This window comes from Pelophylax lessonae (assembly GCF_965119305.1).
Source record: "Pelophylax lessonae genome assembly, chromosome: 6".
Classification (NCBI taxonomy): Eukaryota; Metazoa; Chordata; class Amphibia; order Anura; family Ranidae; genus Pelophylax; species Pelophylax lessonae.
In genome coordinates, this window is record NC_138773.1 from 140,368,095 (window position 1) to 140,392,084 (window position 23,990).

At 44.3% G+C, this 23,990-nt stretch overlaps 1 protein-coding gene across 3 annotated transcripts in view; it reads right to left on the reverse strand.

Moving 5' to 3' along the window:
- The window catches only part of RRN3 (RRN3 homolog, RNA polymerase I transcription factor), a 1,162,251-nt gene that overhangs the window by 305,625 nt on the left and 832,636 nt on the right, over positions 1-23,990 (reverse strand). For all 3 annotated transcript variants that reach the window (XM_082260368.1, XM_082260367.1, XM_082260369.1), the window contains exon 10: positions 629-761. In XM_082260368.1, coding sequence (XP_082116494.1) covers positions 629-761 — 133 coding nt within the window. The remainder of the gene's footprint in view (positions 1-628; positions 762-23,990) is intronic.

The window sequence follows — 23,990 nt, forward strand, 5'->3', positions numbered from 1 at the left end:
ATCCACCAGGGGAAGAGGGGGGAACATTTGCTCACCATACCGGAACAGGTGGGTGCCATCTCCTGACAGAACCCCTCTCCGCCGATAGGAATGCTGGGACTCAGGCCTAGACCCGGTCGTATGCAACCTGGCAAGACGTTTAACTTGCAGGGTCAGTCACCGTCCAGTAGACTATGTCGCAGCCAACCCAGCGCACAGCTAAAGTCTGCACACGCTTGTTGGCTGGCTGGGATGACCACTGGATCTATACATCCAGCATGTTGCCCAGATCCAGCATAGTTGCTTGTAGATCTCACAGTAAAAAATCCGGAGAAAAACAAACTAAAAAAAAATTATCTAAAAAAAAACTTTGCCAGGACCACAGATCCCAGCAAGGAACTAGGTCCTTACTCCTGACTAGGCAGATTAAAACTGACATCCTATAGCAGGAAGAGAGAGGGTATACCCCCTGGGACTGCCCATAGGCGTAGCCAGAACTTTTTTCTGCCTAGTGTCCTACTCCTGTAGGCGGCAGCTTAACCCTACTGAAATGAGGATCAGAGACTGCGTTCGTCAATGAACGATAGAGAAAAAGATTCACTTAACTACAGCTATTTTAATATAATCTATAGCAGAAAAAAAAACTTACCGCTTGGAAAACAGCTTTCTTTGATATACGCAAAAAGGACAGACATAGCTAAATCCAAACGTTCAGCAGCAGGATGAACCATTTTGTCAGAAAGAACACTTCTACCACTCTGCTGTGGGTCTGCATCTTCATCCTATAAGATTATCAGAAAGTAGAGTATATGTGATGGGTTACCTAGTAGTCTATATGTTTTGTCAAAATTATACATACACACACACACACACATATATATATAAATGTATATATATATATATATATATATATATATATATATATATATATATACACACACACACTGCTCAAAAAAAAATTAGGGAACACTTTGAAAACACATCAGATCTCAATGGAGAAAATATCATGCTGGATATCTATACTGATATGGACTGGGTAATGTGTTCGGGACAAAAGAATGCCACATCGTTTGATGGAAATTAGAAATGGTCAACCGACAAAGGGTTGAACTCAAAGACACAAAGTGAAAAAATTAGCCGCAGGCTACATAGTTATAGTTACATAGTTAGTGAGGTTGAAAAAAGACATCAGTCCATCCAGTTCAACCTATGATGTGTGTGTGTTTGCTTTTAACCGTACATTGTGTACCCCTGTATGTTGTGGTCTCCAAGGTGCCCATCTAATAGTTTTTTGAAACTATCAATGCTCCCAGCTGATACGACTGCTTGTGGAAGAGAATTCCACATCCTTACCGCTCTTACAGTGAAGATCCCCTTACGCATTTTAAGGTTAAACCGCCTTTCCTCTAGTTTTAGTGAATGGCCACATGTCTTATTGTATCTCCTCTCTCTGAATAGTTTGTTCCTTATGCTAGGGTCGCCAGTACAGTATTTGTACATTGATATCATATCCCCCCTCAATCGTCTCTTCTCCAGAGAGAATAAGTTCAGTGCTTGTAGTCTTTCCTCATAGCTGATGTCCTCCATTCCCCTAATTATTTTTGTTGCCCTTCTCTGGACTCTTTCCAATTCCAGCACATCCTTCCTGAGGACCGGTGCCCAGAACTGGACAGCATACTCCAAATGTGGCCGGACCAGAGTCTTGTAGAGCGGGAGAATAATCTCTTTATTTCTGGAGTGAATCCCCTTTTTTATACATCCCAGTATTCTGTTGGCTTTGCTTGCAGCGGCTTGGCATTGCATGCCACTGCCAAGCCTGTTGTCTACCAGTACCCCCAGGTCCCTTTCCATCCTAGACTCACCCAGAGGTTCCCCCCCTAGTGAGTAGCTTGCTTTCTGGTTTCTGGCCCCCAAGTGCATTACTTTACATTTTTCAACATTAAACCTCATCTGCCATGTAGTTGCCCACCCCGTTATTTTGGACTAGTACATTTTGCTGAAATTTCATTGCAGCAACTCAAAACGGTACTCAGTAGTTTGTATGCATTCCAACGTCAGGGCATGCTCTTACTGAGACACCAGATGGTGTCCTGGGGTATTTCCTCCTAGATCTGGACCAGGGTATCAATGAGCTCCTAAACAGACTGTGGTGCAACCTGGCGGTGTCAGATGGACCGAAACAATGTCCCAGAGGTGTTCTATTGGATTTAGTTCAGAGGCGAGCGTGGGGGCCATTCAATGGTATAAATTCATTATCTAGGAACTGGCTGCATACTCTCGCCACATAAGGCCGGGCATTGTCGTGCATCAGGAGGAATCCAGGACCCACTGCACCAGCATAGGATTTGACAATGGGTCCAAGGATTTCATCCCAATTTCTAATGGCAGTCAGGGAGCCATTGTCTAGCCTGCAGAGGTCTGTGCGTCCATCCATGGATATGCCTCCCCCCAGACCATCACTGACCCACCACCAAATCGGTCGTGCTGAACTATGTTAAAGGCAACATAACATTCTGCACAGCTTCTCCAGACCCTTTCATGTCTGTTACTTGAGCTCAGGGTGAACCTGCTCTCATCTTTGAAAAGCACCGGGCACCAGTGGTGGACCTGTCAATTCTGGTGTTCAATGGCAAATGCCAATAAAGCTCCACGGTGTCGGACAGTGAACACAGGGCCCACTAAAGGAGATCAGGCCCTCAGGCCACCCTCATGAAGTCGGTTTCTGATTGTTTGGTCAGAGACATTCACACCAGTGGCCTGCTGGAGGTCATTTTGTAGGGCTATGGTAGTGCTTATTCCTGTTCCAAGCACAAAGGAGCAGATACCAGTCCTGCTGATGGGTTAAGGACCTTCTACAGCCCCATCCAGCTCTCCTAGGGTAAATGCATGTCTCCTGGAATCTCCTCCATGCTCTTGAGACACAGCAAACCTTCTGGCAACCGCACATATTGATGTGCCATCCTGGAGTTACTGGACTGCCTGTGCAACCTCTATAGGGTCCAGGTATCGCCTCATGCTACCAGTGGGGACACTGACCCTAGCCAAAAACAAAACTAGTGAAAAACAGTCAGAAAAAATGAGTAGGAAAAAAAAATGCCAGTGGCCTCCAACTGTAAAATCATTCCTGTTTTGGGGGTTGTCTTATTGTTGCCCATCTAGTGCACCTGTTAATTTTAATACCACCAAAGCAGCTAAAACTGATTACCAATAAACCTATATGAAACAATATCTATGTGCAGCAAAAACCATTCAACTTTTTCATAATAAAGTGCAACCAGAAAAAATGACCAGCCTCCTGGGAAATATCTATAAAGTGCAAATCAATGTAAATTTTCCCGCCAACTATCCAGTAAAGTGCAAATAAAAAATAATTCAGTTTCCTGAAAAATATTTGTGAGGTAGATATAATAAATTGCAATCTAAAAAAATGACCAGCTTATTGGAAAATAGTGCAAGTCAGTGTAAATATTCAGCCGACTATCCAAAAATTTCAAATGCAAGCAAACAAAATTGCTTAATTCCCTTAAAAATATTTGTGAGGTATATGCAATAAATGTTTTTGAATAAAAAATAAAAAAAATAATCATGCTCTGTCAGTATTTATCCAACCTGTTCTTCCAATTTTTCTATGGTATTTCTCAGGACGGTGGAATACAAAGTATTATGCAGAGGGGGAGGAGAAATAAATCCAACATAGTGTAATTCTGTAAGTTAAATATTTATTAAAAGCTTCAGACAATGGTTACACTCACGTAAAAAATTGATTTTTGTAAAATCTTACCGTAAAATCCTTTTCTCTTAGCTCATTGACAGACGTAGTCCTCGGTGATACAGCACCTTCGGGTTATGTTGCCTCCACAGGAGTAGGACTAGACAGGAAATAAAATGCTCTGGCCACACCCTAGGGGCAGTCCCCGAGGGTATATCCTCTCTCTCTCTGCCTCAGCAAATCAGTTATGTCACAAAAGCAGTGTTTAGAGAATTTAACCCAACCCAACTCAAAAACAGAGGGGCGGGTACTACGTCTGTCAATGAGCTAAGAGAAAAGGATTTTACGGTAAGATTTTACAAAAATCCATTTTTCTCTATCGCTCATTGACAGACGTAGTCCTCGGTGATACAGCACCTTCGGGACGTCCCAGAGCAGTATCACAAATGAGGGGTGGGAAAATGGAAATCAAATCCAAATCTAGAAGGCCCAACCGGTGCCAACTAGAAGTTTACAATGCTCATCCTTAATGATGAGACTCAACAAAAAAAAAATTTTCAAACAGAAAAAAAACCCTCGAGGTAGACCACCGGTCTCCTCAAATTGCGGCCTGCAAAACCTTGTGGCCAAATGAGGCATCCGCCGATGCCATCACATCAATTTTATAAAATTTTGTAAAGGTATGTACCGACGACCAGGTGGCTGCCTTACATACCTGGACCACTGACGCCTGATGGCGAAAGGCCCAGGAAGTACTGAGCGCTCGAGTGGAGTGCACCCTAACAGGGAACGGAGGACTCTGACCCTTAATAGAATAAGCCTGTACCACCGTCTGTCTAATCCATTTGGCAATAGTCGCGGCAGATGCAGGCAACCCCTTTCTGGGGCCATCCGTGATCACAAAAAGTGAATCCGTCTTACGGAACGATTCCGTAGCCTTCAGGTATACACTGATTGCCCGAACCACATCCAAGGAATGCAACGCATGTTCCCGATGATGATTGGGCTGAGGACACAAGGAAGGTAGTACAATATCTTCATTAAGATGAAAATCTGAAACCACCTTTGGAAGAAAGGATGGCTTAGGATGAAGAACTACCTTATCCCTATGAATCACCAAGTATGGGGACTGGCATGATAAAGCAGCCAGTTCTGACACCCTGCGTGCAGAAGTGGTAGCCACCAAGAAGGCCACCTTCTGGGATAAAGTAAGCAAGGGAATCTCCCTGATGTTTTCAAAAGGAGGTTTCTGTAGAACCGACAAAACCAAATTAAGATCCCAGGGCGGTAAGGGCGCACGGACTGGTGGAGCCAGGTGCCGCACCCCCTGGATGAAATTCCGCACCAAGGACTTGGTAGCTAAAGGTTTCTGAAAGAAGATTGCTAATGCTGAAACTTGACCCTTGATGGTGCTCAAGGCTAGCTTCTGCTCAACCCCTTTTTGCAAAAAGGCCAATATTCGAGTCACCGAATAGGTACGTGGAGGAAATCCTAAAGATTCGCACCACGCAATATAAGTCTTCCATGTGTGATAATAGACTCTGCTGGAAGTCGCTTTCCTTGCTTTAATAAGGGTAGGAATGACTGAAGCTGACAACCCTCTGTCCTTCAGTACTTGGGTCTCAATGGCCAGGCCATTAAAACCAGCGACTGTAAAGCACAATGGTAGATTGGTCCTCGAGACCGCAGATACTCCCTGAGACGCAGTTCCCACGGAACGTCCGCGACTAGCAAGTCCAAGTCGGCCAGGCCGGCTTGGCGAGGCCAGCCTAGAATTTCTAGGACCACTGGCACTGACGGGATTTGAACCAGGCGTCCCTAGAGCTATCTGGCCCCGACCATCCGAGAAGGTCTGGTCGTTCTCTGTTCCCACACATTTATCTGACACCTGATTCCTATCAGGAACGGTGATCTCTCCTGGTTGAATCTCAGGGACCGAAGTCACCCGGCTAGAGGCTTCTTGGTCTGTCTGGTCAACCAGATCCGATTCCTGTGGGGAATTGAGACTAATCTTAGGAAAAGGTAAAGAAAAAGATCTGTTCAGGGAACGGTGACTACCGCTCCCTGTAGCACTTAAATGTTGGAAGGGAAGAATCGCACCGGTAGTAGTAGTCGATGCTAGATCTAATGTCCTGAATACCGGTGAAAACGTCCCCCCACCCTCAAACCGGGTGGGGGCGCACCTTCAGGCTGTGTAATCCTTTGCTTCGGGTTTGGCTGAGTCGGTCCTCGGTTTGTCCGACCAGCCTTTCTTGAACCCTCCTGGAGGAGTCTTGCCTTTCCCGCTTGTTCCAGCCGGGACTGCGAACCCTTTATGGGCGGTAAAGAAAGGTCCTCGCTTGTTGCGAGGTCCCTTAGCTTTAGCAGCCTGTGGCAAGAAAGTGCTCTTGCCCCCAGTGGCATCTTTAATGATTTCATCTAGGGTGGCCCCAAATAGGCGATTCCCCTGAAAAGGGAGATTCGTCAAGGTCTTTTTGGAACCTAGGTCAGCTGACCAGCATTTTAACCACAGCACACGTCTGAGGATTACCGCTGACATAGATGCATGCCCTAATAGGGGAGTAGTATCCAAGGCTGCGTCACAGACAAACTGTAGCCCTTGTATAATCTGTTCCATCAAATCAGATGTTCCCTGGGGAATATCTTTTCCCCTAAGGTCTTGGCGTACCAATCTCGCCCATTCCGTTAGTGTCTGGGAAACTAGACCAATAACAATTACTGGTCTAAATGCTGACCCTATCAGGGAGAAGATAGTACGGGACTCTGCTTCCATCTTTCGATCCACCGGATCCTTAGAGGACGAAGTGTCCTCCACTGGGATAACCGTGGCTTTATTCAGCCTGGAAATAGGTGGATCCACCACTGGTGGTACCGTCCATTTCTTAATGAGGGATTCCTCAAACGGATAGCGTCTAGCAATACGCTTGGAAATAGTAAAAGGTACGCTTAGAATGCTCCCATTCTCCTTTAATTTTATTACCAAAACACTTGGGTACAGGAAAAACCTTCACCGTTTTGATGGGCTTGTTAGTACCAAAGGGAATCTCTGTTTCAGTTGCCTCTGCCGGTAAAACCTCAAGTCTTAAGGTTTCCCGCACCGCCACAACTAGTGCGTCCACCAATGCTTCTTCCTGAATTATGGCGGAAGAATGAACGTCCTCCTCACTGTCTGAGGGAGCTTTACCTGAGATAACAGCCCTTGCAGAGGGACCTGCAGCTGCAGTGACCATCTCTGAATCTGAGTCAGAGGTGTCAGATATTATAGGGGTAGGCGGGGGTCGCTTTCTTGACCCCCGTCCCTGACAGGCCGCCTCCACCCGAGCCACCATAGACTCCAAAACTGCTGTAAATGCATCCATACTCTGTGCACCGGCGAGTCCCGTGGCCCCCTTGAGGGAAACAGGTGGGGGTACTTGTGTGGCAGGGTCCATGATTATTCCAGTAACTACCCGGAAACTTCAATCCAAACTTAAATAAAAAACTTTTTTTTTTTTTTTTTCCAGACCCCCAGCGCCACAAAAGCCCCTCAGTGTTACCTGCTAGGGATCCCTATCGAGCGAGAGAGAGAGAGAGAGATAGACCCCCAGGCTCACCACTTGATGCTCAGAGTTCACTGCAACAGGTTACAGCGCTGTGTCCACAAACAGGAAGTCTTTTGGCTGGCTGCCCGGGAAGAAAGGAGGCGGCTCCGCCCCTCTGCACGCCTTCCAGCGCCTCCCCTAGCTCCACGAGGTGTTGGAGTCACCTCAAACATGGCCGCCCCCATGCTGCAGACACGAGGCTACGCCAAAATGGCGGCCTCGTGCGATCTACGGCGGTCTGTACAGCATAGCGGCGTCCTGCATAGTAACTAGGCATCGCAAAATCTTTCTCTCATGGAGATCAGCTTGACCGGCGGTACCGAACCCTGGCGGAACCGCATGGCCGTCGGGAGACCTGCTTCAGCTGGAGGAATGACCTGGCAAGCCGCATACCTGTCCTGTGACTTCTGACAGGTAGGATACTTCTAGTAACACAGTAAAATTCCAGTGCTGCCACATATTACAATCATTTAAACATAACATTTGTAATTAGATTGTCAGCTCCCAAACCAAGCCTGCTGGCTCTTTGTACACAAAAATCACACTCAATTAGGAGGATCTGTGACATGTTATAGGATAGAGGGGAACCCATCCTTACCATTACAGAGAGGGGCCCGCGTTCACCACAAGACCCGTCAGTGGGAAAAGGGGAACATTCTACTCACCATACCGGAACCAGGCGGGCGCCAACTCCTGACAGTACCCCTCTCCACCGAAGTTGGAGGGCTGTCGACCAATACGGACGCCGTGACTCATGGTCCTTGGCGTTTCAGCGAGACGTTTAACTCGCAGGGTCAGTCCCTCCAGTGGGACTATGTCGCGGCCGACCCAGCGCGGAGCTATGGCCTGCACGCGCTCGTAGGCTGAACTGGGGTGACCACTGGATCTCAACATCCCGCCCGTCGCCCAGTTCAGCTTTCTTGCTTGAAGATCTCACAGGAACACTGGAGAAAAAAAGCTGTCTAAAAAATATTTTCTAAGAAAAAAATCCTGCCAGGACCGAAGATCCCAGCAAGGTATCTAGGTCCTTACTCCTGACTAGACAGAAAAAAACTGATTTGCTGAGGCAGAGAGAGAGAGGATATACCCTCGGGGACTGCCCCTAGGGTGTGGCCAGAGCATTTTATTTCCTGTCTAGTCCTACTCCTGTGGAGGCAACATAACCCGAAGGTGCTGTATCACCGAGGACTACGTCTGTCAATGAGCGATAGAGAAATAGTGTCTACCTGACACTAGGATGCTGCACAGATTGATTACGCACCGCTCCGGCTGCAGAGATACAAGACGCGAGCGTCTGTCTAGTCTTGCGGTATCCTCCTTCGGCGTCCTAAGCCCCGCCCTACTAGTTTTGTCATACAACATCTTCTTGGAGCGGCAGGATGCCGAAGGACACAGCACCATTTTAAATAGGGGAAAGCTGCTGTCTTCCCCTATGTGTTATACATGAAAAAAAGGGTTATTTTTATTTAACAAACATATGTTTGGTCTTTTTGACCTCAGATCTCAAATTAAAGGAGGACCTGTCCTCCTATTTTCTATTACAAGGGATGTTTACATTCCTTGTAATAGGAAAAAAAAATAATCACATTTTTTTTTTTTTTAAAGGGACAGTGTAAAAATAAAAAATGAAAGGTAAAATAAATAAGAAAAATAAATAAATTTAAAGCGCCCCATCCCTCGCACGCAGAGGCAAATGCATATGCAAGTCTGTTTAAACTGCAGGTAAGGTATCGCTGCAAACAATAATTCTAGCCCTAGAATTCCTTTGTACCTCTAAACTGGTAAACTGTAGAAATTTTTTAAAGCATCGCCTATGGAGATTTTTTAAGTACCAATATTTGTCCCCATTCCACGAGCATGCACAATTTTGAAACATGACATGTTGGGTATCCATTTACTCGGCGTGTAACATTATCTTTCACATTATAGAAAGAAATTGGGCTAACTTTACGGTTTAGTTTTTTTTTTTAAATGCAGTGAAATTGCGTTTGAAAGACCGCTGTGCAAATACCGCGTGACAAAAAACAATTGCAACGACCGCCATTTTATTCTCTTGAGTCTTTGCTAAAAAATACTGATTTTAACTTGAAAACAACAAGTGGTTAATTGACTTGATTCTGTACTCTGATTAAAAAGTGTTCCTTTAATTTTTTTGAGTAGTGTGTATGTATATATACTTACACAGTGCTCAGCTTAATTTTGTACAGCACAACAGATTTGTCAGAAAGCCTTTACTTTACTTTCAAAATCAACATTTTCTGTGGGTGTCAGGGTGCCAGGAAACCAGACCAACACGAAGATAAAGTAAAATAAAGCGATTTATTTAATGCAACAATAATAATCACACAGCAAGAGAAATTAGCAAAATCAAGAACAGCCTGAGGAAACAAGTTCGGAAGCAGGTAGTCATCTATGCCGAGATAGAGTCCAGAAGCGGGTAGTCTGCCAAAGCTCGTCTGATGCGGAATCCAGAGCCAGGAAGGTTGTCAGCCAAGCCAAGTCATGCACGGAGAAACCACAGAGACCAGAGGACTGCTAGCAGTGATGCACCTTGGAGGACAAACGCAAAGTCTGAAAGCCATCAGGTGATATATATAGTCAGGTGTGCAACATCCCTGAGCGATGCCCAGGCAGCAGACAAGTGATGATGCAAACGGAGTTTATAAGAGACAGCAGTCTGCACATGTCGAAAATGGCTGCCAACAGGAAGGCAAGGTAAGACCTTGACAGTGGGACACTATACTACAAAACACTCCCACAAACGTGGGCCATTGATTGCAACCAAAATTTGTTAATTTGTACACACAAAAAGGTATTTTTTTCGTAACAAATAATTCAAGACTATGTTGCAAAAATATATACACCCCAATTAAAGTCTTAGGAGCAAAAGACAACAAAACCCGAATTAACAAGAATTCAAGTACAGGTAAGTATAATTATTCATTAAACAAGTGTCCAGAAGACAGTTGATTAGTGCGTTACCTAAAGAAAACCCCTTCCAATGTCATGCTCTCAGCAAAGGAACCACATGAAAGAGAAATGTCACAAGGCTTGAGAAAAAAATTATTTAATCACACAAGACAGGTTAAAGAGGAAGTAAACCCTCCTCTGACACTTTTACCTATAGGTAAGCCTATGATAAGGCTTACCTATAGGTAGTGTAAATATCTCCTAAACATGTACCGTTTAGGAGATATTTACCTTACATGCATGCGCTGTGAAGGAACGGCCGCTGGTGCCGTTTCTTCAGAGACCCGTGCCGTGACTGTCGGCTCTCCGGCCAATCAGATGGCTGGATGCCGCAATCCCAGAAGACGGGCGACTGGACATGCCGCCCGTCATAGAGGTGAGCGGACAGCACGGCGCGGGCTCATTCTAAGGTAAGTATTTCATAATGAGCTAGTATGCGATGCATACTAGCTCATTATGTCTTTCTCTTTCAGCTTGTAAAAAAAAAAAAAACATTTACATTTACAACCTCTTTAAGGCTACAAGAAGATTAGCAAATATTTACTTATCAGTCAAAATACTCAGAATATTCAGAATGCTGTAGCAAAAGTGATACAAAATTTAACAAAAAAGGAACTGCAACCCTCTCACATAAACGTCCAGGCCATGCATGGTAGTGAACACCTTGATAGCAGCGTCTTCTAAAGAGAAGGGTTGAAGAAAATTGCATGCAAGCTCACTGCAGTTAGCTAAAGAATTAGAAAGCCAAACTGGGGTGATTGGTTTCCATGACACAATATGGCTTATACTGCAGTGGAAGGGCATGCATGGGTGTCGTCCACAAAGGAAGACTCTTCTAAAGCGGATTCGCGCAAAAAAACCTGCCTAAAATTTGCCAGGACCCATACTGAAAAAGACTACTGGGACTGTGTATGCTGGAGTGATTAGACCAAGATGAATGCTTTTGGAACTGATGGCTTCAATACTGTATGGCGCTGTCACGTACCTGGTAGAAGAGCCTGATACGATGAGAAAAGCCTCTCTTACACTTCTGACTCGGAGCACCTGATAGAGCAGACAGGTAGCAGAGGAGTGCAGAGTGGCACGAGTGCCTATTGGTCTTGATAGTAGCTTAGCCGGACAAACTGTCAGGATCAAGCAGGGGAAGACTGTCGGTGGACCGCAGCGGAGCAGGGGTGCCGTATGGACACCACTGAACAGGAGACAGGAGCAGGCTGAGTCTGTCAGTAGGTTGCAGCAGAGCAGGAATGCCGGATGGACACCACCGAGCAGGAGACAGGAGAAGGCCAAGTCCGTCAGCGGGTTGCAGCGGAGCAGGAATGCCGGATGGACACCAGTGGAAAGTAAGCAGAGACTAGCAGCAGGCAGTCCAGCAGGGTAGTAGGCAGGAACAGTCTCAGGCAAACCGGGTCATACACTGGCAGAAGGATCAGGTGCAGATGTACAGGCAGAAGCGTGGTCAAAGACAAGCTGGGCTCAATGCAGGCAGAGTTCAGGAGAAGTCAAGGCAAGCTGGGTCGATAACAGTAATCAGATGCGGGTTTTTACAGGTAGCAGGTATACACAGAAACGGTGTAGACAAGACAGCACTGAAGCACAGCACAAGCTCAGTTTAAATAGCCCTCTCGATGACCATACAAGCAACAGGTGCACGCACTTGTGCAATGGGCGTAGTCTATGCACAGCAAGCTGTCTAGAAGAGCCGTTCTGTCTATGGGAATGCCCTTCTTGACGGGCGCTGCAATGGTGAGGAGAACAAAGAAAAATGCACGGTGTCTACAGTGAGACATGGTGGTGGCAGTGTTCTTCTGTGGGGCTGCTGGTGTCACGGAGCTGCATTTCATTGCTGGTATCATGGATTCACAGATGTACTGCTCTATGTTGAAAGAGAAGACCATCCCTCCATGACCTTGGTCGTTGTGCAATTTTACAACATGACAATGATCCAAAACATACATCTAAGGCCACTATTGCACTATTTGAAGAAGAACAAGGTGAAAGTATGTCTCCTGATCTGAACTCAATCGAACACCTATGGGAAATTTTGAAGAGACAAGTTGAGCATAACTCTCCATCCAGCATCCAGGCTCTAAAAGATGTCCTTCTTGAAGAATGGAAAAAGATAGATGTTGCAATATGTCACCAACTTGTTCATTCCATGCCTAGAAGACTTGGTGCTGTCCTTACAAATCATGGAGGTTATACAAAATACTAGATGCTGTAGTTTTTGATGTGGGTTGTACTCATTTTTGCATCAACTAATTTGAGTAAAACAGAAGATTTTGTAATCCAAGTTTTAGTATTAACCTTAATTTCAGGTAATGAGCTAAACAAATATTCTATAAAACTCATATTTGCAAAATGTTGGAAATTGTTTGTTTATAATCATATTTTTTAAAGGGGTGTACTCATTTACAGTATGCTGAGCACTATATATACAGTATCTCACAAAAGTGAGTACTCACTTTTCACATTTTTGTAAATATTTTATTATATCTTTCCATGCGACAACACTGAAGAAATGACACTTTGCTACAATGTAAAGTAGTGAGTATACAGCTTGAATAAGGGTCCTTTCACACGGGCGGTCCGTATGTCTGTTTTTCATCCCATTTTTTTGCGGATGAAAAATGGGCATAATGCATGTCAATGGGATTGCGGATGTCAGTGGATGACCAGGATTTGCTACCTTTCCTATCAGAACGGATGCAAAAACGGATGTCAGCGGTGTCATCCGCTGACATCCGCAATCCCATTGACATGCATTATCTCTGTTTATATCCGCAAACGGATTGGATGATAAACGGACATACGGACCGGATGACACAAGTATCACCCGTGTCCATAAAAAAAAAAAAAAGTGCCGGAGTGGATCAAAAAACGGTCCGCTCCGTGTGAAAGGACCCCAACAGTGTAAATTTGCTGTCCCCTTAAAATAACACAACACACAGCCATTAATGTCTAAACCACTGGCAACAAAAGTGAGTACACCCCTGTCCAAATTGGGCCCAAAGTGTCAATATTTTGTGTGGCCCCCATTATTTTCCAGCACTGCCTTAACCCTCTTGACCATGGAGTTCAGAAGAGCTTCAAAGGTTGCCACGAGAGCCCTCTTCCACTCCTCCATGATGACATCATGGAGCTGGTGGATGTTAGAGACCTTGCACTCCTCAACTTCCATTTGAGGATGTCCCACATATACTCAATAGAGTTTAGGTCTGGAGACATGCTTGGCAAGTCCATCACCTTTACCCTCAGCTTCTTTAGCAGGGCAGTGGTCGTCTTGGAGGTGTGTTTGGAGTCGTTATGTTGGAATAGTGCCCTGCGGCCCAGTCTCCAAAGGGAGGGGAATCATGCTCTGCTTCATTATGTCACAATACATGTTAGCATTCGTGGTTCCTTCAATGAAATGCAGCTCCCCAGTGGAGGCAGTACTCATGCAGCCCCAGAGTATGACAATACCACCACCACCATGCTTGACTGTAGGCAAGACACACTTGTCTTTGTACTCCTCACCTGGTTGCCGCCACACACCCTTAGCACCATGTGAACCAAATAAGTTTAATCTTGGTCTCATTAGACCACAGGACATGGTTCCAGTAATCCATGTCCTTAGTCTGCTTGTCTTCAGAAAACTGTTTGCATGCTTTCTTGTGCATCATCTTTAGATGAGGCTTCCTACTGGGACAACAGCCATGCAGACCAAATTGATGCAGTGTGGGGCGTGTGGTCTGAGCACTGACAGGCTGACCCCCGCCTTTCAACCTCTGCAGCAATGCTGGCAGCACTCATACATCTATTTTTCAAAGACAACCTCTGGATATGATGCTGAGCGTGCACAATCAACTCCTTTGGTTGACCATAGCAAGGCCTGTTCTGAGTGGAACCTGTCTTGATAAACCACTGTATGGTCTTGGTCACCATGCTGCAGCTCAGTTTCAGGGTCTTGGCAATCTTCTTATAGCAACCATTCTTTTTTTCAGATCCTCAGAGTTCTTTGCCATGAGCTGCCATGTTGAACTTCCAGTGACCAGTATGAGAGAGTGAGAGCGATAACACCAAATTTAACACACCTGCTCCCCATTCACACCTGAGACCTTGTAACACTAATGAGTCACATGACACCGGGGAGGGAAAAATGGCTAATTGGGCCTAATTTTGCTTCAATTGGTTTTTATTTGAGTTTTCACAAAAGAGAAACAAGCATATAAAAAACATAATGAGTTAACATAAAATACAACAGAAGAAAAAAAAAAAAAGAAATTATTGATATGATATGTTGATTACAATACCTTGTGACATTATATGTAGCAAGAACAGGAGACAAATAAGTCCAATGCTATATACATTCAAGACCTAGGAGACTACTTAGGAAGTATATGCAAGATACATAGGAGGTACTTGAAAAAGCACCAAAGAGAAAAATAAAAAATAAAGATACCAAAAGAAGGAAAGAAGCACCACCACACTCCAAGTCGCGCCGTCCGCCAGTCTCAATTTTTCCGTTAAACACCGTGGAAATAGGGGCTTTGTTGCCAGAGAAGCCAGGCTATGTGAAATTTATTACCTCGAGAAATTGAATAGGCATATGCCTTTTCCAAAGAATAGTGTTGGTTAACTAAGCCTATTGCCTCTATATGGGAGGGAGCTATAAGTTGTTTCCAACTTCTAGCGATTACAGTTTTGGCTGCTATCAATATGTGTATAAATACTGTTCTGATATCAAATGGTATGTTTTCAATACCCAAAAATAGTAGCGCTATTGCAGGTTCAGGTTTGATTAATATACCCGAGACTTCAGAAAGTATTTCAAAAATTTTCCTCCAAAAACTAATAAGGCCTTTACAGGACCAGAATATATGAAAAATTGTGCCAGTTTGATCACACTTACGCCAGCACAATGAGTCATATTTAGGGTATATTAAAGACAGGCGGTAAGGGGTTAGGTACCATCTAGTAATTATTTTCTGAAATTGTTCCCAATGTGTTACGCATTGTGTAGCTTTATAAGACGTTCGTATCGCCCATCTCCATTGCTCATTGGAGAAGGACAAACCGAGGTCTCTTTCCCATTTCATCATGTAGGATGATTTAAAAAAGGTGAGTTTCTGCTGAAGTTGATTGTAAAACACCGATATCCCTTTAAGCTTAGGATTTGGATCTGTGAGATATTTCCAAAGTGGTTGGGGGATTTCAAGTTTAGGGGGTGGGTGTTTAGATAAGAAGCTCACTATACTAATATAAACAAAAACAGCCTGGGGGATGAGTGAGAATTCTCGTTGGAGGGCTGCAAAAGACTTAATAATATTATTTTGATATAATTGTGTTACTGTGTCAATACCTGCTACCACCAATTTGTTAATATGGACGTTAGGAAGCAGGATGCGCATTGTCAGTAGGGGAATGGGGACCGATATTTTGTTTGGCTGTGGTTGTAACTGTAGTTGGGCAATTAGATGACGCCAGGACTGTAAGGAGGCTCTTATTGTTAATGGAAGAGTCTGAATTGTTATAGGTTTCCACATGTCTGCCAAAAGTAATGTATATAAATCCTGTGAATTGGTTAGTGCGGCTTCAATCTGAAGCCACGGAAGAGATATTTTATGGGTTCTATGGGTAAACCAATACTGTAGAGGAGCCAGCCGGGATGCATGGTAATAGTCCTCAAGACTTGGTAGTCCCAATCCACCAACTGATTTATGTCGTATCGTATGTAGATATGCACATCTTGCACGTTTCCCCTGCCATACGAAGGTACGCAAGAGTTTGTTGAGCGAGTTAATATAATGTTTAGGAATATGGATCGGGAGAGCGCGAAAGATGTACAATATCTTAGGGAGGCACGTCATTTTAAATGCAGCTATTCTTCCAGCCCATGATAGTTCCGTCGTCTTTAATTTATTAGTATCATTAGATATAGAGGTTATTAGTGATCGCAGATTAAGTGTCTGTAGCCCTGATGTCGGGAATGTCAAGGTTATACCCAAATATTGCAAACCTTGGGGGGTCCATGTATATGGTAGATTTTGCTTGAGGTGGCTAAGTACGTGGCCCTGTATACCCATATTAAGGATGACTGATTTATCAAAATTAACCTTATAGTAAGAAATGTTACTAAATGTCTGCAAAATATCATGAACAGCAGGTAAGGACACGGTGGGGTTGGTCAGACTCAAAATTATGTCATCCGCAAAGAGCGTGATGGTATGTTGTAGGTGCTGAATTTTAAAGCCAGAGACCCTAGAGTTTTGTCTTAAAGTTTCCGCCAAGGGCTCGATCAATAAATTAAATATCAAAGGGGAAAGTGGGCAGCCCTGGCGCGTACCATTTAATATTGGAAAAGTTTTAGATAGAGTGCCCGCAGAGAGTACTCTAGCGGTTGGAGATGTATATAAGCTCATGATAGCCGAAAAGATCGGTCCAATGAAACCAAACCTTTCCAATACTGCCCTCATATACCCCCAATGAACGCGATCAAACGCCTTCTCTGCGTCTATTGATAGGAGCAGAGAAGGCGTTTTAGTGCGCTCTGCCTGATGGAGCAGGTTAATAACTCGCCTCGTAGCGTCGGGGGCCTGTCTCCCCTTGACGAACCCCATCTGGTCCTCCTTTATCAAAGTGGGCAGAATTAAAGCGATCCTATTAGCTATAAGTTTAGCGTATAACTTAATGTCACTATTCAGAAGAGATATCGGCCTATAGCTAGCAGGATCAGTGGGAGATTTACCAACTTTAGGGATTGTAATTATATTAGCTTGTAACATTTCAGTGGGTAATATACCGAACTTAGCCGTATTTGAAAAAAGGTTCAACAGATGGGGTGCTAGTTGATCTTGCATGGACCTGAGATATTCATTTGTGAATCCATCAGGGCCAGGAGACTTGTTTAAGGGCATAGTTGCAAGTGTATCAGTCACTTCTTTAATAGTAAATGGTCTATTCAGTTGTGTTAATGTATCGATTGACAAAGACGGAAAATGAAGGTTGTGTAAAAAATCGCGAATGGATGCATCCGTCGGTTGGGGGGTATCTTTGTCTAGCTTAAGACTATATAGAGTGCTGTAATAATCAGCGAACGCGTCCGCTATCTCTTGTGGGTGTAGGTGTTTGCTGCCCGTATGTGGATGTACGATACTTTCAATCCTGGTTTTAACTCTCTTCGTCTTAATCCTAGATGACAGAAATTTGCCTGCTTTATTGTGTGCAGAATAATACTGCATATGGAGATGTGCTAGCATGTTTTCATGACGTTCCAACAAAAGTCTTCTAAGGTCAGCACGAAGGGAACCCAATTTAGAAGCGTTAGATGGGGAAGGGGTCTTTTTATTCGCGGTGTCCAAAACTTGGACATCGCGAATAAGATCTTCCATTTTGCTATTGAACCTCCTCCTCAGCTTGGCCCCTAGCTGAATAAGGGATTCCTCTCGCAAAGGCCTTATGTGTAGTCCACAATATAACAGGGTCTATATCCGGTGTATTATTGAAAGAAAAAAATTCTTCTATCTGAGCTTTCAAAAATTTAAGAGACTCAGGGTCTGATAAAATAGAATTGTTACATCGCCATAGAAACGTAGTAGGGGAGACAGAACGGTGAGACAACGACATGTGAATTGCGGCGTGGTCTGACCATGTTATGGGAGAAATAGATGTATGAGTGACATGTGGTAATGTTTGCAAGTCAACCAAAAACATGTCAATTCTACTATAGGAGTTATGGCTCACAGAAAAGTAGGAATAATCCCTCTCCTCTGCGTGCTGGTAACGCCATACATCATGGAGCCCCTCAGCATGGATGAATGTGGCCAAAGAAGGAGCCGAAGATCTTCCTTTAGATGAAGCATCCATACCGTGGTTTGCCACCATGTTGAAATCTCCGCAAACAATTAGTCTTCCTGATTTAAGTTTATTAATTTTAACCCACAGTTTATGGAAAAACCTCAATTGGTGCGTATTGGGAGCATACACGTTTACTATGGTGTATAGACAATTATCAATAGTGCAGTTAAGTATAATATAACGGCCTTCTGTGTCCAATACCACCCTATTGGGGGTGAAGGATACTGAATCTCTAATTGCCAATAGGACTCCTCTTTTTTTTTCACCTGCTGAGGACTGGAAAATGTGCGGGTAGTCCTTGTGGGAGCATCTCGGGCTGTGGTCCAGTTTAAAATGTGTCTCTTGAATAGCAAGAATATCTTCCCTATGTGAGCATGCTTCCTTCCACATGGAGTACCTCTTAACAGGGTGGTTCAACCCTCTGACATTCAAAGATAATAATTGTAGGGACATGATGGTGCAATCTGTTTTAGAACGATAGTTGTAGATATATATTTGGAAGAGTAGTACCTTAAATGTGTATTAAATTTGATAGCCACTGGGCGATGCCAAGTTGCCAATGAGATAGTTCGGTCCGCATATGACAAGAGGTAAGAAAAGAAATACCGTTCTTCCGATCCTACTTGCCAATCTGAAGGATAGACCAGAGTGTGGTGGTGCTTCGTATCGATCATGGCACATAGCTTCGTATAGTCATCGTAGACCTGTTCTGCAAGAGAAGGCAAAAGCAAAAAAGAACAAAAGAAAAAAAGAAGAAAAAAAAAAAAGAGAGAAAAAAAAAAGAAAAACCAACATGTAGGCATACAAACTATCGTACAGACTGACATTACATGTAAAGAAGAAAAAAAAGACCAACAAGTAGGCATACAAACTATCGTACAGACAAACATTACATATAAAAAAAACGAGGCCCAAACGGACCAAGTGCGCAGCTGTAGCTGCATCTTCAATGAGAGAAAAAAAAAGCACGATGTGGGGTGCTATTCAAAAAAAGAAAACAGGGGGTCTCACTCCATCTAGCTCAAAAAAAAAAAAAAAAAAAAAAAGGGTTGATGGTCCTCATTTGTCGCGATGAGTAGATCTAGACGAGCGATTGGCGACCTGCCAATCAGGTTGTAGATACTGTGGTTTCTGATCGTCGCTATCTTCTTGCAGGTCGATATTATCTGGGAGGATATTCCATTGGCGAAGGCATCTTAGCCCTTGTTGCCTAGTAGTAATCTGGGAAGTTGAACCTTGATGGATCACACATAGCTTAGCCGGGTATTTCCACTTGTACAATATTTTATTGTCACGAAGAGCTTTAGTTATTGTGTTAAGGTTGCGCCTCATTTGGAGGGTGTGCTGGGAATAATCCGGAAAAATCTGTAGTGACGCAGCCTGATCAGGAAGACGATCCTTTTTCCTAAAGGTGTCCATGATTTTTTCCTTCACCTGAAAAAAATGGATTCTCACCAATACATCCCTAGGGGTCTCTTGAGATAAGAAAGAGGGTTTCGGGATACGATGTACCCTATCTATGGTGAGATCAGAGTCCGTGAGGTCAGGCGTGGCTTTGGAGAAGAGAACGTGCACAAAACTTGGTAGTTGAGACGTTTGTATAGATTCAGGGATTCCCCTTATCTTGAGGTTATTTCGCCTCGACCTATCCTCCAAGTCAGCTATTTTAGCTTGCAAGCGTTGTATGTCTTCTTGCTGTGAGAGGTGAGAATCAATTAAAGCATTATGAGATTCCACAAATTCTCCCATTTTAGTCTCCACTACGTCCACTCTGTCTCCCATCTGGTGGAGTTCTTTCTGACAGTACTGAATTGATACTGAGATGTTATTTTGCATAGATGTATGGAATATTGATAACATTTCCTTCAATATCGTGTCTGATACTGGTTGGCCCGTGGTTGGGAGATGCATAAATGGGTCTGGCTGTGGTGTGAAAGCCCAGGCATCCTGTGGTTTTGTGACATTACTGCTCACCTCCATAGATGGATTGCTATGCTGCTGGGTACCTTTAGGAAAAGGCTGGATGTCTTCTTGTTGCACTTCCTCCTCTCTCCTTGGCTTGGATTTTGCAGGACTCTGCATTGAGGGTGAAGCAGGGGAGGAATCTGTTGAGCGTGCTATTCTCATAGGTTAGCTATCTGCCGGCTGATGAGATGTTGTGTGTCCTGCCTCTGGTGTTATCCCTAGAGGGCCAGAAGGTTGTGAGCTGGGTGCATCTCTGCCGCCTTTTTGGCGAAGTCCCGCCATTGTTTGCTGTGCCTGCGGGTAGAACTCCGATAATTTGCGGAGTTTCACCGCGGTTATCTTACGTCTAGGCATGGCACTCAACCCAGACAATATCCCCCGGTGTGTGGCAAGCTGTTTACTGCAATAAAGTGGGTCTGAATTACTAGTCCAAACGCCCCCTCAGTGACCTCTCTATACGGCAGGCTAGTATGTAGCCAGGATAAATCTGTGGCCGATGCGGGTCTCCTGATGCGAGTAGTAGTGTAGTGGTAAGCTGCTTGCGTGAGGAATTAAATTAAAGTATGTCAAAATTGCTAGTCCGGATGCCCCCCTCAGTGCCCCCTCAGTGTCCAGCCACTCTGCGTTTTATGCGGCAGTCTAAAATGTAGCCAAGATAGGTCTGTAGCCAAGGTAGATGCCCTGCAGCGGGTTGGTATGTGGCAAGCTGCTTACTGCGGGGAATTAAGGTAGATCAAGATTACTAGACCGGGCGCCTCCTCAGTGTCCCCTCTGTGCAGCAGGCTAATGTGGGTTTCCTGAGGTGGACCTGTGTGTGGCGATGGCGGAGCTCCCTGTCAGTCCCTATCAGTCCTCCGGTATCCGGAAGCGGTATGCGGCCGTTGGCGAGGGAGTAAGGTAGGGGCTGACTGCGGAGAGTAGGGTAGGATTGGGGTAGGGCTATTGCTCCATCTGAGCTCCGCTCCGGGATCTCTCTAGAATCCAGCCGCTCTGCACAGCAGAGCGGAATATAGCCGCAACATGCTCCTGCGGCGGCTGGTGCCGGGCCGAGAGAGAGACAGACACCTCCGATATCCCAGAGCCAGAGGCAGCGTGCGGCAGCGTGTGTGGCCGTCAGCGAAGAGGCAGGTGGGACTAGGCTGCTCTGTTTTGCCGCGGAGATGTTCCTGATCTGCCCTCCGGTACCCTCCGACTCCCCGGGAGCAGCGTGCAATGGCGTATGTGGCCGTGCAAAGTAAGGCAGACAGGGCTAGGCTGCTCTATTTCGCCGTGTCGGATCGTAGCTACGGACGAGCTGGTGGAGTGGGGAGCTCACTGCTCACGCGGCCATCTTGGACCGCCCTCTCATAATTTTGTATTTGAACTGTGAAGGGCCTAATTTTGAAATTTTGACTTAGGGGTGTACTCACTCTTGTTGCCAGAAGTTTAGACATTAACCACGTAAGCCCCGGAGGATTTTACTGCTCAAAGACCAGACCCCTTTTTTCAACTTGGCACTGCGTGAATTTAACGGACAATTGCGCAGTCATGCAATGCTGTACCTAAACGAAATTTACGTCCTTTTCTTCCCACAAACAGAGCTTTCTTTTGGTGGTATTTGATCACCTTTGCACTTTTTATTTTTTGCGATATTAATAAAAAGAGCGAAAATGTTTAAAAAATTAAATTTTTAACTTTGTCTTTTTAAAAATATCCAATATACTCAATTTATATCATATATTTTGGCCAAAATGTGTTTAGCTACATGTCTTTGACAAAAAAAATCTCAATGAGCATATTTTTATTGGTTTGCGCAAAAGTTATAGCGTCTACAAACTATGGTGTAAATACTGGAATTTACGCAGCTTTAATTTCTGACTGCCTATCTCATTTCATGAAATGCTAAAATGGCAGGGCAGTACAAACCCCCCCCAAATTACCACTTTTTGGAAAGTATACATTCTAAGGAATGTCCTGAGAGGCATGTTGAGCTCATTGAATATTTCATTTTTTTTTTGTCACAGGTGTTTGAAAGATAACTAAAAACTACACAAAGTTGACATTGAAATGATATATTGCTCACAAATGCCATGGGTAAATGTGTAATTACACCCCAAAATATATTCTGCTGCTTCTCCTGAGTACAGGGTTACCACATATGTGAGACTTTTTGGGAGCCTAGCTCTGTACGGGACCCCGAAAACCGATCTCCACCATCAGAATTTCAAAGGGCGTACATTTTTCATTGCATTTTCTCTCTACCTATAACGGTTTAGGAGGCCCTGAAATGTCAAGATACCACAAAACCCCCCCAAATTACCCCATTTTGGAAAGTAGACACCGCAAGCTATTTGCTGAGAGGCATTGGGAGTCCATGGAATATTTTATATTTTGCCACAAGTTCCAGGAAATATATATATATATATTTTTTTTTACACAAAGTTGTCACTAAATGATATATTGCTCACGCATGCCATTAGTATATGTGAAATGACACCCCAAAATACATTCTGCTGCTTCTCCTGAGTACAATGATACCCCATGTGTGAAACTTTTGTGCAGTCTGGCCGAGTACAGGACCCCGAAAACCAATCCCCACTTTCAGGCTTTCCAAGGGCGTAAATTGTTGATTTAACTCCTGACCAGCTATCACAGTTTCGGAGGCAATGAAATGCCAAGACAGCACAAACCCCCCCCCCCCCCCCAAATTACCCCTTTTCGGAAAGTAGACACCCTAAGCTATTTGCAGAGAGGCTTGTTGACTGTTTTGCAGATCTCACTTTTTGTCACAAAGTTTTGGAATTTGAAAAAAAGAGGGGAAAAAAATGCATTTTCCTGTTATTTCTTAATTTTCCAAAAAAAGAGCTGCAAAATACAAAATACTCACCATGCCTCTCAGCACATAGATTGGAGTGTCTACTATGCAAAATGGGGTCATTTGGGGGGGGTTTTGTGCCATATTGGCATTTCATGGCCTTCAAAAGTGTGATAGGTAGTAAGGAGTGAGATCAACAATTTACGCCCTTAGAAAGCCAGAAGGTGCGGATTGGTTTTCGGGGTCCTGTACGCGGCTAGACTGCCAAAAAGTCTCACACATGGGGTATCCCTGTACTCAGGAGAAGCAGCAGAATGTATTTTGGGGTGTCATTTCACATATACCCATGGCATGTGTGAGCATTATATAATTTACTGACAACTTTGTGTAAAAAAACAAAAAAAAAAAATAATAATTTTCCCGAAACTTGTGGCAAAATATAAACTATTCCATGGACTCATGCCTCTCAGCTAATAGCTTGGAGTATCATTTGGGGGGGGGGGGGGTTTTGTGCGATCTTGAAATTTCAGGGCCTCTGAAACGAACAGGTAGTGCAGAGGTAAAATAAGCAATTTATGGCATAAGAAAACTTGAAGATGGGGAATTGGTTTTCGGGGTCCCGTACACATGTGGTATCCCTGTACTCAGGAGAAGCAGCAGAAATTGGATTTTTGTAAGATCTTACCGTAAAATCCTTTTCTCTTAGCTCATTGACAGACGTAGTCTTCTTGATTCACAAGAACTGGGTTATGTTGTCTCCGCAGGAGTAGGACTAGGCAGAAAAGAAAAAAACGTTCTGGCTCCACCCTAGGGGCAGTCCCAGAGGGTATATCCTCCCTCTCTCTGCTACAAGGCATCAGTTCTGTCACAAAGCAGCAACAGAGAATTTAACCCAACCCAACTCAATGATAGAGGGGCGGGTACTACGTCTGTCAATGAGCTAAGAGAAAAGGATTTTACGGTAAGATCTTACAAAAATCCGATTTTCTCTGTCGCTCATTGACAGACGTAGTCTTCTTGATTCACAAGAACTGGGACATCCAGAAGCAGTGCCACAAATGAGGGGTAGGATTGACAGAAATCAAAATCCAATCTAGAAGGCCCAACCGGTGCCAAACTAGAAGTTTTAAAGGCTCATTATAAACAAAGAATGAGA